This window comes from Apodemus sylvaticus, chromosome 1 (assembly GCF_947179515.1).
Source record: "Apodemus sylvaticus chromosome 1, mApoSyl1.1, whole genome shotgun sequence".
Classification (NCBI taxonomy): Eukaryota; Metazoa; Chordata; class Mammalia; order Rodentia; family Muridae; genus Apodemus; species Apodemus sylvaticus.
In genome coordinates, this window is record NC_067472.1 from 182,983,269 (window position 1) to 183,002,831 (window position 19,563).

General features: G+C 46.3%; 1 protein-coding gene across 7 annotated transcripts in view; it reads right to left on the reverse strand.

The window, feature by feature from the left end:
• The window catches only part of LOC127671775 (zinc finger protein 420), a 104,988-nt gene that overhangs the window by 56,945 nt on the left and 28,480 nt on the right, over positions 1 to 19,563 (reverse strand). The window contains exons 1-4 of one of the 7 annotated variants that reach the window (XM_052166753.1): positions 15,349 to 15,454; positions 8,797 to 8,920; positions 8,491 to 8,586; positions 2,380 to 6,209 (exon numbers count right to left, since the gene is read on the reverse strand). The exons of 5 other annotated variants lie outside the window; for them this stretch is intronic. In XM_052166753.1, coding sequence (XP_052022713.1) covers positions 4,102 to 6,209; positions 8,491 to 8,586; positions 8,797 to 8,917 — 2,325 coding nt within the window. In that variant the 5' untranslated portion in view covers positions 8,918 to 8,920; positions 15,349 to 15,454 and the 3' untranslated portion in view covers positions 2,380 to 4,101. Of the gene's footprint in view, positions 1 to 2,379; positions 6,210 to 8,490; positions 8,587 to 8,796; positions 8,921 to 15,233; positions 15,455 to 19,563 lie in introns of those variants that run through there. One more of the 7 variants, XM_052166743.1, reaches the window with a different exon arrangement.

Sequence of the window (19,563 nt, forward strand, 5' to 3'; positions counted from 1 at the left end):
AACTTGGGGCCAGAGAGCAATTAAAATGATTAGGAAATGAAAGTTACTGTAGAGGTAAAAGGAACAGAGTAGTTAAAAAAAAACAACCTAAACCAAAATTATTTCTTTAGGGTTTTTCCCTATAGGAGATCCTGGTCTTGACCACTCACCTAAGAAGTCAGGGAGAGTATGCTGAAACTAACTACAGGAATTTTGTTGATAAGATGTCTGAAACTTCTTGTTCATTTCCCTTTTCAGATGCTGGACTCTGTTAGGTTCCATCAATCCACGATTCTCATCTTTACCCAGTTCCTAAAACATTTTCTCTAGGATGCCTTCTGGGACACACCATTCATTAAGGAGGACATCTCTTTTTCCTCAGCCATTTCCTGGAAAGCTCCTTACCTGCTGAGTCTGCCACACATGTGGCCACTGGGGCTGGAGACGGACGAGTGTCTTATGTATTCACTTAGCTTCTGGGCTTTTCTCCTTCTACCTCTATGAGACCTCATTTTAAATTCCACGTCATATGTACCTTTTGATGACAATACCACAGGCTATTTCCTCATGGCTTGAAATCTTGAGCTCAAGGCTCATGCTTGACCAAGTCTTGCTTTCCATTCTTGCAGGTTTAGCATAACCATAAAGATGAGCTAGATTGGCTTACCTCTCCTGGACCTGCCCATTCTCTCATTCTCAAGAGAATACTTACTCTTTCCTCTCTTACCCCCCCTCCCAGGAGGTACTGCTCCAATTTTTTGTTCACATGTTTTCACTTGGAATATACTATGTACATTGTCTTCTCCTGGTTATACATTGCTCCACTTGATCAAGCTACCTTTGCTTTATCTATCTATCTATCTATCTATCTATCTATCTATCTATCTATCTACCTACCTAATTTATTTAAGATTCTTTGAAAAAAAAACACAAACAACTCTTGGTCAACCAGCCCAAGCCACCTAGCCAGTGAGACTTTTTCATTCAAGAGATCCGGACTAGCCTTGGCCCCTTATCATATTGACCACAGCATGACCTGAAATGTTCTTGTCCATCATTTTCATGTTTTTGAACATATGCCACATGACAAGAAAGTTGAACATTGTTAGAAAAATACTGCTTTTCTTTTTTTTTAACTATAAACTTTACACTGGGCAGACCCACAAACGTACATCTTAAACTCACCATACTGTAAACTACGATCCATACAAAGTTCTCTGCAGCACGAACACTCCAGCTTCCAGACTAAAAATCTCTGTGCCTCTTCAGGGAGATGGCTGCCTTGCAAATAGTCGCAGTGCTTCCCTTACCTGTTACCATTCTGCTTCTACAAATAGTTACCTGGCATCAATCAAATGCATACCTATGTCACACTTAAAATATCTACTATAGGGTTGACCAGATTGCTCAGCGGTAAAGGCACTTGCCATCAAGCCTGAGGACATTAGTTTGATATTAAATATATATGGTGGAAGGTGAGAACTGACCCAAAGTCCCATATGTGTGTATGCGCCCCATAATGCAACACACAATAGGTAATTAAAAAAATATAATCACAGTTTTTACACATACACACACACACACACACACACACACACACCTTCTTAGCTTACCTCTCCTCAAGGATGGCTGGACTGTGACAAGGCACACTTCACTAGAATGCACCTCCCCTCTACCAGCCCCCAACTCCACCCCTCTGTGTCTAACGGATTCCTGGTCTTAGACTTACTCTAGCCAGATTCTGAAGTTTCAAAACGTCTTTCAGTCTTTCCTGGAGACTAAGGTTGAGAAAAGGTACCAGCACCAATAAAACCAAGCTGCTGGGCCGATGCACTCTAGGAAATGTAGTTTGGCGCCCAGACAAGGTTTTATAGGTTGAAACTAGACTAAAATTAAAGATCCTATCTCTTCCTGCAGTAAAAACATCCTTGTCCACACATGGTTCAGTGGTGTAGCCACTCAAGTTGTCTTTGTTCCAGTAAATAGCACCACACCAATGCTCACAAATCCTAACTAAACTCAGTGGGACACACACACAGCCACCCACCCGCTTGAAGGCAGGAAGGGACATTGTGGTGAAGAGGATGAAGGAATTGGGGGGGAATATGGTCAGAATACATTACATAATGCGTGAAATTATCAGAGAAATAAATACTTCCAATTCACTATTAATCTGTGCCATCTTGGAATTAGCAGCACTTTTCTAAATTAAACTTAAGAGTGTCTTAGCTTTTAATATATAGTGGGTTTTTAAAAAAAAAACTATCATCGAGTTTATGGTGCATGTGCATGTGTGAGCACGTAGATCAGAAGGAAACCTCAGGTACTCCCCCTCCCTGCTGTGAGACATGCACAGACCCACAAATATCCACATAAATAATTTTTTAAAAATAAATCTGGTCAGCATGAATGTATATGGCTTTATTACAGTAAAGATATATGACAAAATTCTCCACGCAGTGAAGTTCATAGATAACAATAATCTCAGAATGCTATGCACATGAGACGCATTTAAACGTCCTGTATGTACACTTACACACCATTGCGATAACACATAGTACTAAGAGAGGTACAAGGAACACTCAGGACTGAACTAAACACATATCTGCATCATTCAGAACTGCTATTCTCCCACAGAAAACACTCACACAAGGAGCCGCCATCATCATCTCCTTCAGTGTCAGGTTCCCCTCGCCCCTTGTGCGACTTTTCATTTACCTTTATAACTGAAACCTGCCACATATAAGAATTATGCTAAATAAGCCTACAGATTCTCCACAGGGTTTTCTTTTCTTCCACAGGATATATACATCCTATAAATATATATTATGATCTCTGGTAACCTTAGTTGGATATGATTTTCTTTTTCCTTTATACAGTCTCATGAATTCCTGGTTGGCCTTGAGTTCACTGCGTGGTCCAAGCATGGCCCTGAACTTCCGGTACTAGAAGGCACATGCCACACGCCTGGTTATGCTGCTGGAGAACAGGCCCAGGGCTTCGTGCATGCCAGGTAGGCGCTCTACCAACTGAACCACATCTCCAGCCCTCACAGAACTTTTAAAATGAAATTCTGAATTTTTAAAAAATTCTTTTGGACTTTCTATGTGGTATTAAAAAACAAGCACTTCAAAGCCTCCCTAGAAAGTAATACACATATAAAAATCACGTCTCACATGTTACACATTTCCATGTCACTGCAAACACTCTATGATAGAGCTATATGCCACTTCTCTTATAAGGCATCCTCACTGTATAAATAACCGGCCAGTAAAGTTTTTCCTAAATTAACAGCAATCACATCATGACTTTGGACAATAGACATGTTATTTTGTCAAAAGCTCTTTTAAAAAAAAAAGAAATTAACTCAATGAATTAGAAATAAAATAGCTTTTCTTGTTTTTGTGTCACAAGATAACATAGTAGTGAAAGTATAAGCTCTTAGAACAACATCTCAACATATTTATCTTCACGGGCGTCCTCGTACGTGAGAGCTGGGGATGCAGCTGAGACAAGTGTGCATGTTCAGAATGCACAGGCTCTGGGTTTCACGCCACAGGAAGTATAAATGTCCAGATGTTGACCCAAGTCAACATGATGACTAAAATCGCTTGTCATACATCTATGGGGCTCTGCGCCAGTATGAACTTCCTGTCATATGAGAGGCCAAGAGAAAAGGTTTTCCACCTTTCTGGGATAGCCAGGGTCACTTGCCAGGCTACACTGTCTGAAGCTGTGAGTCTGAAAGGCATCTCCACATTCTCCTATGTCCCCTTTGAGTATTTACTATCAGGTAAGTTCAGAATCATGAATCAATGTTTCCAAATTTCTCGAATTCAGTTCTTAGTCGGCGTGATTTTACAGCTATCTATTCAATTTTGAACCATATTCCTTATACCCAGTTTCCTCTCATGAATCTTCTCCCTTTGAGCAAGACATGAACCCACAAGTCTCCACACTGTTTACACTGTGGGATTCTCTACCCCATGGACTGACATGGGCAGAGACTTGAGTTACAGCTGAAGGCTTTCCCAGATATGTTGTAGGTTTCCCACCAATGTGGACATTCTAGTGCTGGGTAAGATCTGAGACCCAGAAGCAAGCTTTTCCAAGGTCTCCACCTTAACTTAATTTCTCTTCAGTACAAATCTTCTGACACTGATTGAGCTGAGTCATGAGGAGAATCTTCCCAACAGTCCTTAAATTTATCAGGCTGTTGACCAGTGTGAACTCTCTCATGTTTAACAGCATCTGACCGCCAAGTGACGGCTTTTCCACGTTCACCGAGACCTTGGGCTGCTCGACACTGTGAACTCTGTGATGTTTGATGAGGTGTGACTGCTGAATAAAGGCTTTTCCACATTCATGACACTCATAGGGTCGCTCACCAGTGTGAATCCTCTGGTGCCGGGCAAGGTCTGACGCAGAAGCAAATGCTTTCCAGCACTCCTGACATTTGTACGGCTTTTCTCCAGTATGCAGCCTCTGATGACGGGTCAGTTCTGAGCTATATCTAAAGGCCTTCGGGCATTCCTTGCATTGAAAACGTTTCTCCCGAATATGAATTGTCTTGAGATCTGGATCACGTGAACGCCAACCAAAGTCCTCGCCCTTCTCCTTACAGTCATGCGTTGTCTGAGCAGTCTGAAGCTGAGTACGTTCCGGATCACAAAGGACGGGCTCTCCGTAGTCCTGACCTTCCCAGAACTTCTCGCCAGTGTGAATCGAGGAATGCGGAGTGTGTTCTAAATCAGAACTAAAGGCCTTCTCTCCTTCGGTGAACTCATGTGATTTCTTACCATGAATTTTCTGATGCTGAGTGAGGTGTGCTCCACGAGTGAAGGCTTTCCCGCACTCCTTACACACATAAGGCTTCACACCGGTGTGAACTCTCTGATGCCGGACAAGGTCGGATCTGCAAATAAAGCCCTTCCCACATTCCTTACACTTGTAGGGCTTCTCGCCAGTGTGAATCTTCTCATGTCGAGAGAGGTCTGAGGGGCAACGGAAGGCCTTTTCGCAGTCCTTACATTTAAAAAGTTTTTCCCTGTTATGAATTTTTTTAAGACTACTAACGATGGAGCGTAGACTAAAGGCCTTGCCACATTCTTTACACTGGTACAGTTTCCTACCGGTGTGAACCGTCTCACACTGGGTAAATTCTGGAAAGAACGCTTTCCCGTTTTCCTTATCCTCAAAGAACTTCTCACCAATGTAAATCAACTGCCGCTGGGTATGATTTAAGGCAAAACTAAAGGAGTTTTTACATTCTTTACACTTATGCAATTTATCACCAGTGTGGATCTTCCTATGTTGACTCAATTGTGACCCACACGTGAAGGCTTTCCCGCACTCCTTGCAGACGTAAGGTTTTTCCCCTGTGTGGATTCTCTGATGTTTAATGAGATGTGACTGTTGGATAAAAGCCTTCCCACACTCATTACACTCATAGGGCTTTTCGCCAGTGTGGATCCTCTCGTGCCGCGTAAGGTCTGAGCCACAGCTGAAGGCTTTCCCACATTCCCTACACTGGTAGGGCTTTTCTCCAGTGTGAATCCGGTGGTGTCGCGTCAGGTCCGAGCTGTAGTTAAAGTACTTTCCACATTCCTTACATTTGTAAGACTTCTCGCCAGTGTGAGTCCGAACGTGGACGCTGAGCAGTGAATGAAATCTGAAGGCTTTCCCGCACTCCTTACATTGGAAGGGCTTTTCCCCCGTGTGAATTCTCTTGTGACCAGTGAGGCTGGAGCGGAAGCTAAAAGTCTTGCCGCACTCGTCACACTGAAACGGCTTCTTGCCGGCATGAACTGCACGGGGATGAGTAAGCTTAGGGCCAGGAGGAAAGGGCTTTCCGCATTGTTTATCCTCCTCGAGGTTCTCTCCTGTGCGCACGAACTGAAGTTGCGAGGGCTCTGGTGCGAAACTGAAGGATTTTTCAGACTTAAGCACCCTCGCTTTCTCTGCTGTATTCAGTCTCGGACACTGATTCAGAGCCGCGAGCAGATTCAGAAGGGGCAATTTGTCGTGAGCAAGTATCATCTGCTTGAGGTTTCCCTCTCGGTTCTCATTTTGTGATGGCTCCCGGCCTCTGCCCTGCCAGTCGGCTGCAGGACACGAGCCTTCAGGCCCGTGGGTTGGCTCCATTCCCCTGACCTCCCAGCGGGACAACCGATCTGCGCATGTGCTGTTTCTTCGCAGGCCTTTCTTCATTGGCCACGCGGAATCTGTATCTGTAAGGTGAGAATGGACACGTGTACTGTTTTATTATCCACAGACGGAAACATGCCATCAAAGGCTAAGGTTCAAGTAGGTCGCACGAGAAGTGAATGTCTCAACAAAACCCCAAATTTGGACAATACTAAAAAGGACAAAAATAAATAGAAATTTCAGAGAGCTAAATTAAAAAGGTGTCAAGGCAGGGTAGGAGGGCACAGTTTGCTTAGAACAGACTAACATTTTATAAACCCAGGTAATCAAAAAGCACAAATAGGCTAATCCAGTAATGACAATGTGGCATGCCTCAGGGCTCAGTCTCTTCCACTGCCGGCCATGTTAGTGACGACACCGCTGCTTCCTTCACGGACTTTAAATATGTATGCGTCTATTTTATGTGTATGGGTGTTGGCCTGCAAACATGTCTGCCTGTCTGTCGGTCTGTCTGTCTGTGTACTGTGTGTGTGTGTGTTTGTACCCAAGGATACCAGAAGAGCCAGGGACCCCCTAGGACTGGAGTTAAGCAGCTATGAGCCACCACGTGGGTGCTGGAAAGCAAACCTGGGTCCTCTGTAAGAGCAGCCAGTGCTCCTGACCACTGAGCCATCTTTTCAGTCCCTATATGGCTTATTGTACCGTAGGAGACAAAAGCATATCCAGGCTGGCTCAGTCAAAGACTTATTATTATTATTATTATTATTATTGTATGTGGAGGGAGAAAGAGAGGGAGACTGTGAGCATGCACATGGACATATGGAAGTCAGCGCATGTGTATGTGTGTGTGTGTGTGTCTGTGTGCGCGTGCGTGCAGGCGCATGCAACGGTCATACAACAACTTTCAGAAGCCAGCTCTGCCACTGTGGGACTGGACTCAGGGCCCAGAAGAACATAGCAGGAAACTCTTTCACCTGCCTGGCCAGCTTGCTTGTCCCTAGCACATAATTCCTACAGAATGACCGCCCAGGGCCATCCTCTCCTGCAGAGGAGGCCGCGGAGAAATACAGTGAGGTCCCCACCAGGTCCCCTGCTTGTTCCTCTTGGGCCCTGACCTCTTTGCATGTAGTTTTTCCTAAGCAGCCCAAACTGGCTTTACTTGTTAATCTTAACAGATGACCCTTTATGCAAACATTTCTGGGTACATTCCTACCACAGAAAAGAATACAAGGTTTCCTAATGCATATTCTCTTAAAACTAGCAAGTCAAATGAACTTAGAAAGCCGGTAACTGTGGGTTAAAAGAATGACTCATGAATTCAGGAAACACAAGGAAGGGCTGAGGAGTGGGGTAACCCAAGAAGGCTGCTTGCGGAGGAAGAAAACGTTTAAAGGTAGCTAAAATGAATGACAATTTTGTTTTTCCGAGACAGGGTTTCTCTGTGTAGCCCTGGCTGTCACACTATAGACTCACTCTATAGACCAGGCTAGCCTCGAACTCAGAAATCCTCCTGCCTCTGCCTCCCAGAGTGCTGGGATTACAGGCGTGCGCTACCACCGCCCGGCCATGAATGAGAATTTTTAGGAAACTTTGTAAACACCTGAATGGAGAATGGTGAGAAGACAAGCAGGAAGGGCAGGCATTTGATCGCCATCCTTCTTAAAATCATGGCTGCTACCCTGGATCCCTGCTCACGCCTGCACCAGCTGCACAGCCCAATCTGCCCTCCTTCCCTCAACCCCCGACCCTGCACAGATAAAACTCCCCCATTGGCTGTGGACACTCTGGGCTAATGCCACCCTCCTCATCCCATCTTTTCCAGCCCCACCCCAGAGTGGCCCCCCAGGGGCTCAGTTTTTGACCATGAATGGACACTGTCCAAGGTCTTAGCCGATACACAAAACAGCCCTGCTTCAGCCTGGATGTGTGGCTTCACTGACCACCCGCGAGAACAGTGAAGCCACCGAGAGCTGCCTCCTAATAAACCTGCCTTTATCTGCTTTTAATCTGGTCCGAGGTGGCCTGCATCTGTGTCAGCAAGGGGGAGGAGGGGCCGACGATGACCACCGGAGAAAGAACTGCACTTTGCCTTTTGTCTCGTGTGGGACAAACCGGATGACGGAGGTTCCGAGCAGGCGCGGAGTGAAGGCGCTGCAGGAAAGGCCAGTCACGAGCTAGCCTCTGCCACAGGCCACTCCTCAGGGTGAGAAAAGGCCAGTCACGAGCTAGCCTCTGCCACAGGCCACTCCTCAGGGTGAGAAAAGGCCAGTCACGAGCTAGCCTCTGCCACAGGCCACTCCCCAGGGTGAGAGGCGCTGCCGACCCACTGAACAGACAGACTTCCGGATAACCGCCTTCACTCACCGGGGCAAAATCTGCTCGTCTCATAGGCTGAATCCATGCAGGTATTTTGCTCTTTTTCCGACACAGGGAACACAGTCGGTTGATAAATGCAAAGTCCTGCGTGAGAGATAAAATACAGGCAGTGTGACCACATGGAAAAAAACAATCCCAAAAGTTTGACCTGGAGCCCTGGTAACAAAGGAACAGTAACAACAGGAGAAAAAAAAAAGCACAAAGCATTTTGGGAGGACGGTGAACATGGGGTTTCCCAATGGCCACAATATTTCTCCAATAAGGAACCCGGGAACGTCTAGGGTCGAGTCTTACCCACTGAGACGAGGTGACTATAGTTCTCCATCATCACATCTCTGTATAAACTCCTTTGGTCCAGGCTCAGACACGCCCACTCCTCCGGAGAGAAGTCTACGGCCACATCTCTGAACGTCATTACCTGCCGTGGGACAAAGCCAATGTTTAATGGTGAAAGTTAAATGATTCAGCTGGGAGGCAAAAAGACGGGAAAGGGCAGCGCGGGGAATGGCAGTTTGTGGTTCGGAGGAAAGGGTCGTGGGACCAAGTGTGACAGAGTCGAGTGCCTACAGGCTCTGGGGACTGGGGGACGGCTCGGTGGTTCCGTGCTTGCTTGCAGCTCTTATAGAGGACCTGAACTGAGTTCCAATTATCTATCCTGGGCACGCATTACTGCCCATAGCTCCAGGGCATCCAACACCCCCTTCTAGACTCTGCCAGCTCCCCCACACACAGTATGTTATTTACAGAAGCAGACACACACACACACACACACACACACACACACACACACTATACCCTATTGCTTGGTCATAACATCCTTACCGGCTTCCCATCAGTTTAAATTCAAATAATTCTTTAGAAGTGTATACCCAAAATAAGTACTAGGTCTTTTGTTTGGTTTTGTTTGTTTCTGAGCAGAACATGTTGCTCTCTGTAAGCAATTGCCAGTCAATTAGCTTCTTGCTAATTGCCAGGTCTCTGTACACTCAGGCTTTCTGTCATGACCTCTAAATGCACCAGAAAGAGCCACATGCGGAACAGGCTTTCCACAGACCATTTACGTGGACAAGTACAAAGGTCATTTTCTCCCTTGGAGGAAGGTCAGAGGGAGCGTGGTAGAAAGACAGCCCCACCCAGAGTCCAGAGAACCCCAGCAAAGCAGCGTGATGTCATCTAATCAGGTGTGGCAAAAATCATTCTATGGCCAGGTGGTGGCACACACCTGTAATCCCAGCACTCTGGGAGGCAGAAGCAGGTGGATCTCTTGAGTTCGAGGCCAGCCTGCTCTACAGAGTGAGTTCTGGGACAGCCGGGACTACACAGAGAAACCCTGTCTTGAAAAAAATAAAACAAAACAAACAAACTCCAGAGATCAGAATATGAGACAAGGTTATTCTCATTTAATCTAAATGCCTCCAAAACTCTACAAAGCTGGAGCAGAAATCTTCAAAGGAAAATGGAAGTCTCCCTTGTGGTGTCCACTGCAGCTGTTAGGACTCCTCTGTATGCCCAGGACAGGGCCTCCTATTTTCCCCGTGTCGAACAAACTGTACAGCGCTCACTGAGTCATTTCCATCTAGACCATCTAAGAAGGGCCACGCTAGAAAACTGAAGACAGTTTTGAGGCTATAACAAGCCTGAGGAACGTCACCAGGCAATCAGCGAGACAAGCATTCACACTGGCCACGTAGCTCACAGGGACCCTGCAGAAAGGCACAGAAACCAGCTCCACTGTCAGTCCCCGTTTGCCTCCAACCTTGGCACAGTCCTAACAGGTGTACCTCACAGCCTGGGCCTCAAGCCTCGCCTCTGCAGAGAGAAAAAACTGCTCTTTAAAAATGTTATTTTTACCTTATGTGAATGCGTATTTGCCTGCCTATATATCCGCGCACCCTATGTGTCCCTGGTGCTCCGTGAAGACGGGAGACGGTGTCAGATTCCCTTGGAGCTGGAGTCAGAGATGGTTGTGAGCTGTCGCATGGGTGCTGGGAACTAAACGAAGGTCCTCTGTAGGAGCTGTGGGTGCTCCTGACTGTGGACTCATCTCTCCGGTCTCTAACTCTACATTTTAAGACTAAGGTTTAAACTAAGAGATGTGGAGAGGGCTGGAGAGATGGCTCAATAGTTAAGAGCACTGGCTGCCCTTCCCGAGGGCCTGGATTGAAGTCCCAGCCCCCACACGCATGTTCACAAGCATCTGTAACTCCAGCTTCAGAGCATCAGCTATTCCTTCTGTGGGCACTGCATGCACAGGATACACAGCCGTTCAAACACCCACACACATATAATTAAAACAAACAAAAGAACCAAACAAAACCAACTGGCCAAACAAACACACAAACAGGACAGACAGAGGGGTCCATGCTTTTAATTTCAGCGCTGAGGAATGAGAGGCAGGAGTGTGAGGCTCATGGAAATTCCCCGTAAAGCGTACGCCATCCAATCCCTAGGGAGCCCCTGGTCATGAGGGGTCTCTGCAAGTCAAGTGAGGGGCTACTGAACAATCGTGAAGTGAAGCACACTTTGTGTTCTGGGAGGAGAGAGGGAGGACTGGAGCGTAACTATTATGCAGTTTGAAGGAAGAACCACTCTAATGCCGGATTCCTCCGGAAGCCATGTAGAGGAATTAGAGATACTGAGAGCCCGTATGGTCAGTGCAGCAATGAGAAACACTCACTCTGTAAAAAGTGTGCAAACACTGAACACAAGATTCTGACAGACAAGTCACGAAAGCGGGCAGGGACCTCACAGGATCTTGGTGAATTCTAGGCCAGCCGGGGCTGGAGAGACTAGGGCTAGGGAGACCCTGTGTCTCCCCCCAAAAAGAACCAGTGGGTGGTGGAGCACGCCTGTAATCCCAGTACTCTGGGAGGCAGAGGCAGGCAGATTTCTGAGTTCTCGGCCAGCCTGGTCTACAGAGTGAGTTCCAGGACAGCCAGGGCTACACAGAGAAACCCTGTCTCAAACACACACACACACACACACACACACACACACACACACACACACACAACCAAAAAACCAAAAAAAAAACAAAACTGAAAAAAAAAGTGACTGTTGCTAAAAATAGACACGTAATAAGGAGGATTTGGATTCAAGGTGACTAAACAGACCCCTGTGAGGATGTGAATGTATATTAATACTACCTGCCTAAATAAATATACTGGAAGGACACAATGGTATGGGGGAAATGGCACAAAACATCACCTAAAAAAAAAAAGTCAGATTAAAAAAAAAAACCATGAAGAGTGGACAGGCTGAGGAGATGCCTCGGGGCTGCAGGCACTGTTGCTCTTGCAGAGACACTGGCTTCATTGCCAACCCCTGCAGGATGGTACAGGAGCACCCATCATCCCATTGGCAGGGGGTTCAGTGCTTGGTATACACACACATGCACAGGCAAACACTCAGGCACATAAAATAAAGCTATTAAAAAATTTAAAACTCACAAAGAATTATGCTAAATAGGTCAACTACCTCTAATTGAGAGGCAATTCAAGTTTTTATCAGACTTTTCTACCCTGAAAATTTATGGCTTGTATACTTGTGGGAAAAGAGATGAGAGAAACAATGACTGTATACTGGCCAGGTTATCATCAATTTTGAAATTAATGAACTTATTTTGGCTTTCTGAGGCAAGGTTTCATTATGTAACCCTGACTGGCTGGGAACTTACTAAGTAGACCTGGCTAGCCCTAAACTCACAGAGACAGCTCAACTCATCAATTTTATTTTATTTATTGATTGATTAATTGATTGTTTTTTTTGAGACAGGGATTTATTGATTGATTGATTGTTTTTTTTTTTTTTAATACAGGGTTTCCTTGTGTAGCCCTGGCTGTCCTGGAACTCACTCTGTAGACCAGGCTGGCCTCAGACTCAGAAATCCACCTGCCTCTGCCTCCCAAGGGCTGGGATTAAAGGCATGCACCACCATGGCCAGGCCAATTTTTTTTAAAAGAGATAAAAAGCACACACTTTTAATCTTGACACACACTTGTAATCTTGACCATGTAAGCAAGGTCATGGAGCTTGAGAGAAGGCTCAGCAGTTAAGAGCACTGACTGCCCTTCCAGAGATTCTGAGTTCAAATCTCAGCAACCACATGATGGCTCACAATCATCTTTAATGAGATCTGATGCCCTCCTCTGGTGTGTTTGAAGACAGCTACAGTGTACTCACATATAATAAATAAATAACTTAAAACAAAAAATAAAGAAAGAAAAAAGAAAGCAAGATCGGGAAGGTCCCTATAGCTTGAATTAGAAGCGGTGAGCGGCAGAAGTCGGTTCTGAGAACTAAATCCAGATCCTCTGCAAAAGCACTATACGATTCTTAACACCCGAGCCTCTCCTGACCCTTTCTCTACCCTTTTATCTACCAACGGTGTTTCTGCCATTTCACTCAGCAAGACAAAGCACTTCCTTCAGCTCCGCGCCCACTTTCAGAAAGTACAGTGTCTATTATTAAACACAATGCTCATTCTTTGTGTGCCGGGCACACGGTCATGTACATACAGGCACACGTAAAATGTCCACCGATCACAGTAATTAATTAATGTGAGCCTTGTGTACACGGCTCCCACATTAATCCCAAGTGTGTGTGTACCCCACCTCCAAGCTCCCACACTAACTCCAACCCTGCCAGCTGGGAACACCACCACAGCCTCTTCAGAACTCTGCAGGAGTTCCACTCCGCAGGAAAGACCTTCACCCTGACCTCTGCTTTCAGAGCCATTCTGATTCCAAGCTTTAAACTGACACTAGCTATGCCCCATAGAACCTAGATGTTCCTAGGGCTTCAGGCCCAAAGCCAATTGAGTTAACACCCCCGGAAGTTGCTTGGTTACAGTGCACTCTGGGAAATGTAGTCCGTCTCTGTATTGTCTTTAACAAAAGACTACACTACAACTGTCAATTTAAGGGCCCTGGCTTTAAACTCCATTACTCCCATCGACATAGACCTCCCCCCCGCCCCCCCCCACAATGCTAACATCTTCAGGAATTTCAGGCCACGTTGAGATGGCCAATATTGAGACCTACATACTGCTTCCTCTTCCTCAGCTATGCACATAATGATGCCTCTAGCTATCTTTGGACCAGTAATCTCCATGGGTGGGATGGCTCTTGGGAAATGTAGTCCACCGCCCGGGAAACCAGAGAAACTGGCCTCAGAAAGATGACAAGACACATGGGTTGTAAAACAGCATCATACTAGAACTGAGTTTGTACAGTCTACACCCCAAAACAAACTTACTGAACCACTCACTACCTCGGATCACAGTGGCCCCTGCCTACTTTACGATGAAAGACGAAAAGGGTTAAGTTTTAGTTGGTGCCTTGTCCAAATCCCTGTTCTGCCCCCAAATCCATGAAACTCCTATCTTAAACTCAGGTTTATTGTCTCTTTCACTCGCGAACAAACAGAAATACCTTAGTCCCATTCTCCAAACACTTTTAAAAAAATGGTGTTTTGCTAATGGACAGGGCGTCAGATCCCCTGAAGCTGGGCTTACAGACAGTTGTGAGCCACCATGAGGGTAGTGGGATTCAAGGCCAGTTCCTCTCCAAGAGCAGCAGATGTTCTTAACTGCCGAGCCACCTCTCCACCCCTTCAATTCCCTTTAAAGCATGTGCTGCACATGCCCGCTCACGGCTATGGTACTGTTCTTTGGTATAGTGACACCATTCCGTTTACTTGCTTTCGCCCCGATAGAGGAGGATGGTTCATATCAATTAAAACTTAAGAGCCAGGCTTCCGTGGAAATCTTGAAGGCACTTCAATGGTGGCCGCCCCTCAGTGGGCATCTGTGCCACGTATGGTTCTCACTCAGTTTCTGGGCTAAGAACAAGAACCTCCCTCAAGTTCTGCCCACCTACCAGTCTCTTGTTCAACTAGGAAGCACCAGTTCAGTGAAGTTATAATCTACCTGAGAGAAGATGGTGCCAGACTCGAAATTTAACCCAAATATCAACTCAGTGGCAGGGTGTGATGGTGCTCACCTGTAGCCTGGCTAGCACTGGAAAAGTGGAGCGGGGAGGATCCGGATTCAGCCCGAGGCTCTGGTCTGATACACATCCTGTTTGTGGCCAGCATAAGCTACAGCATATGTCAAAAACAAAAACTGCGACTTGACAACTTTGGATCTTTAATGGTGACCGGGACTAACCGGCAAGATCCTTTCTACACACCAAACCAACAGAAACCACTGGAAACGAGAATCTCCAGATCAACCTTGGTTATAAAGAGAATTGCAAGCCAGCCTCAAAACCAAACCCCACTTGTGACCCCTCAGGAATTCTCTAGAGAAGGGAAGATGTCTGCTTGGAGGACCCTGGGCGCATTAATAACCCCCTGTCCCCCAAAAACCCACCCCGACGGACAAAACACTGTGTTAAAAAAAAAGAGTCGACTATATTGCTTATAGATTGCCTACGCCACACAACTAACTTACGAAAAAATAAAAATGCTAATTAGTTATTATCAACTGTACTTCCCCGCCCCATAACGCAGACACTCCTGAAGACTTAACTAATCGTAGTTTGAAAAGAAAATGAGATTTAGGAGGCTTCAGATATGTCAGTCACTCGTGTACAGTGATCCATCCAGTCGAGACACAATCCCCTAGAACCGTTCGATCCACATACAATGTCCCCTCCCCACAACGGCTCGCTCCATTCACAAAGCGCCACAGCTCGACCCCAACTCTTGCTTACGCTCATTTTCCTTACCTCGCAGTTTCTCTGCCGTTCAACTCCTCCTAGATCCAGCCGCACATGCAATCTGACCTCCCTATGCTCTCTCTCACACACACTCGGGGCTGTCATCGCGGACTCGGTCACCTACAGGACGAGGTGGGCTTCCTCCTGGTCAGAATGCCACTGCAGCGTTGGTCTCAGACGCTGGGGTCCTGCATTCCGGTCTGCGGCCCCAACTTCCAGCAGGAAGTCGAATTCGGCACAGCCTCCCTGGCCAGATTTCCGCCTGGGGATTGGATGACTCAGTCCACGAGCCACGCGCCTCCGGGCGTCAGCACGGCTTTGAACTACATTTCCCAGAATACCTCGAGGATGTGAGTGGGGGGGTCCCTTGGAAACTCGTAGTGCTGAGATTCTGCTGGGTCAAAGAGTGAGCCAGACCAGCTAAACCTGCAAGGGTTTAAGAGGGTAAAGGAGTTTGACGCTAAGCCTGATGACCTGAGTTCGATCCCCGGGGACACACAGTGGAAAGCAGAGAATCTGCTCCTGCAAGTTGTCTGCTGAAGGCTACCTGAATGATCACAGACACACAAACATAAACAAATGTATTCTATTATTATTATTATTATTGTTATTATTGTTATTACTACTACTACTACTACTACTATTGCAACAAGCCGAAAACAGTGGCTCAGGTCTTTAATGCCAGCATCAGGGAAGCTGAGGCAGGAGCGCTCTACGAATCGAAGGCAGTCTGAGCTGTCTCAAACAAATACGTGTTGTCAGTTGTCAACAGAGGAATTACAGTCAACCAGTATGCTGAGGAGTGACTGGGTGATAAAGCAGTGGGCGAACTTGAGTATCAATAAAAGGGGATCTTATCAAGGGACTCTGCTAATGTCGCATAACCGGGCCGGGAGGAGGTCTAATGGAAATGAGGGTCGAGAGGAGCCTGATCATAGTCTGGTCTAGGGAGTCTTTGACCGCAGGAAGTTCCTCACGATTCTGAAGAACAGCCGAACACTTCGTATCTGTAGTTCAGGCCACAGCTTTCAGTCCAGACTGATGGCCCCCGTCACTTCCCAGACTACATTTCTAGGTGTTGTACTTCCCTCTCCTAAGAACCTCTTTTGAGGAGTGGGTAAGGTCCTCCTGACAGGTTTGGGGAGAACTTATTAGCTTCTTTAGGAATAGAGAGACGCCTTGGTGCCAAGTGTCTGGATGCCCCACCCTGTGCAGGGCATTGGAGGGAAGACGCTGACTGGGGTGATCCGGAGGCGTATAGAGTTGTTCTGGGTCCGGGTGGTAGTCTAGGGGATGCGAGGGTAGAGAGGATTCCTTGATTGGTGAGTATGATCGCATCCTGTGTGTGTGTGTGTGTGTGTGTGTGTGTTGTGTGTGACTGGAGTCTGACTGTTTTGGACCATGCTTCTTACCAGTTTGAGGTCTGTTGAGCGTGAATTCCCTGCAATTCTGTTTGTATTTGCCAAATTTTGGGAGAGTGTAAGGTGCCCGACTGAGGTGTGCCTGTTTCCCAGAGGGTCTTTTAGTTTCAGTGGGGGTGAGGTGGGAGCAGGGAGCAAGGATGTCTGTCATTGGGTCTCCCTGCTAAGGCTTCCGTGTTGGGTGGATTGTATTTTCATTAAAGGCACCTGTGGCTTTTGTGTCCCTGTAGTGTGTGATTGATTGGAGAGTCACTATACATGAGGGGCGACTTTGTACCTTTGTGAATCCAGCCAAGGAGACCTGTGTCCCATCCTGGGGTGGATTCTGTCCTGATCCACAGTCAGCCTACTCTTGCCTGGTGCTTCCATTGTATGGGAAGCCTTCTCTGATTTCTTGATGGGTGTTACGGATGTTGAGCCAAAGTGACCCCTGAAATGGTCGAATATGCATCTGCAAGAGTCTGGTGTGTCCTCTCTCTCTCTCTCTCTCTCTCTCTCTCTCTCTCTCTCTCTCTCAATACCTGAGCTTTGTCCTGTACCTTGTGATTTCCTGACACCCCTCTACTTTTGTCAAGACATGGCCTGTTTTCCTTCTGTTGGAAATTCTGGCCTGGCCTGTGACCGCATTCCTGCAGTGTACTTTGAAGTAGAAGATTCAGGAAATGTCAGGTGATGAAGACTCCCATGGTGTTTTGCTGATGCAAGTCCCATGGGAGGACGCGTGATGTTTGGAGAGAGTATAAACAGGATTCGACCTCCGGTGACTGGGAGCTTGAATAGCTAGCTTTGCAGTTGTGTGTTGGTCTTGAGTCTTTGCAGATCTTCACTTCATTATATCATATTAACTGCTCCTAAATCCTTTATCACCCTCCATTTACCTGACTTCTTTCTTTCTTTCTTCCTTCCTTCCTTCCCTCCTTCCTTCCTTCCTTCCTTCCTTTCTTCTTTCCTTCCTTTCCTTCCTTCCTTTCTTCTTTCCTTCCTTCCTTTCTTCTTTCCCCTTCCTTCCTTTCTTCCTTCCTTTCTTCCTTCCTTCCTTCCTTCCTTCCTTCCTTTCTTTCTTATACAACAAACAGGGGAACTCCATGGGCTGGTACAAGTGCCTGCAATTTTTGTTGTTGTTGTTGTTGTTGCTGCTGCTGCTGCTGTCAGGGCCATACAGGTCTGTTTAATAACCACTTCAGAGGTAAGGTTGTTGGTGCATCAGCAGTGTCCCCTTTTATAAGTTTGAAAATTCAGTCCCTATGCTGTCCTGTTTTTGGATCATGAGCACAGCTTGTGATTTTTTTTTTTTTGATCACCTGTATCAGTGCCTTCCCCAGGAGCATCTCCCACGTCACACCTAATTTACATATTTGCTGTCCCTGGAATTGCAGAAATATTTGTTTTAGTACCCCATTGATGTAAAAGATCCCTTCCGCATAAGCTTATGGGTAGATCAGCCACATAAGGTCTCAATTGACCCATTTGCCCTCTGCTCCCTCACAGGTAATCCATTGGACACTTTGTCTTTTTTTGTAATAATTTACCAATTCCTATAAATTGCGTGTAAACATTCTGAAGTGGCCAATCAGGATTCCAAGACTATTGGGAAAGTATATGTTTTCGTTAACGTTTTATTACTATGATCAGACACCGTGACCAAGGCAACTCTTATAAGGACAACATGTAATTGGGGCTGGCTTACATGTTCAGAGTTTCAGTCCATTATCATCAAGATGGGAACATGTCAACATCCAGGCAGGCATGGTGCAGGAGGAGCTGACAGTTCTGTATCTTCATCTGAAGGCTGCTAGCACAATATTGGTTTCCAGGCAGCTAGGATGAGGATTTTAAAGCCCACACCCACCATGACACACCTATCTAACAAGGCCACATCTTCTAATAGTGCCACTCCCTCCCTGGGCTGAGCATATACAAGCTGTCACAGTATACTAACGTCAGCTCCTGCATCCACCAAACCTTCTATGCACCACCGTTCATTTGTACCATTAATTTGGGTCTCTGATCATTGACCATTGTTTGCCAGAACACGCATTTTCCAGCACTCCCCAAAACTCCTGGCCTTTCTACTGGAGCAGCCTTGCCCTTGATGGGAGAAGACAACAGTTGAGCAATTCTATCCCCTGCGTCAGTTTTCATCTCCTATTTCACATGTGCCACGATTTTTATTTCTTTCTTGTGATCCCCCCTCTATTATACCCTGATGCACAATAAACCCTTGAGAAGTTAATCCACTCCTTCCCAAGATTATTCCCACAGTCCCTGAAGGTGAGGGACCACACACACCGCTAGGTAACTTATTACATTCGATTTTTGTGGTAATGCAAGAGGGATTGTCTGTAGTGCCAAGGCTGCACTTCCTTCTGTAGCATGCATAAGATCAGAAATACCTAATTTTGATTTTCTTGACTGCTCAGCACCTCCTGACTGACCAAAGGAAAATGGCTCCAATTGCTTGCAGGGGATGGGGGTGGGGGTGGGGCCTTGAGCTGACAGGCCCCTCTGTTCATCTCCTGATGGCAAGAGGTTACCTCATATGTCTCTCTTAGATCACCACTTGGCTGGCCAATGTGTGCTCTTTCCACAGTGACTGCAATACCCTGGAAGCCTTTTGTGGCCCATAGTAACCAGAACCTGCTCAGTCTCTCCTATGATTACCGTATTCTCTAGAGTACCTGTTATTTTGAGTTCTGAATTTTTTAGCCTTACAATTTTTTTTTTTAGAAATGACCAAACTCACCACAATTAAAGCATCGAGCATTTTGATTCCTGATATTTCTAGGCACGATTTGCCCTATGATATTGGCCTTATACTCCTGAGAATCAATATTTGTTGTTTCCCTTATCCATTCATCTCTAGGATCTCCACGTGCTTTCCATGGTCTGCTCTCTTACATTCATGGCTTGCATTCCTG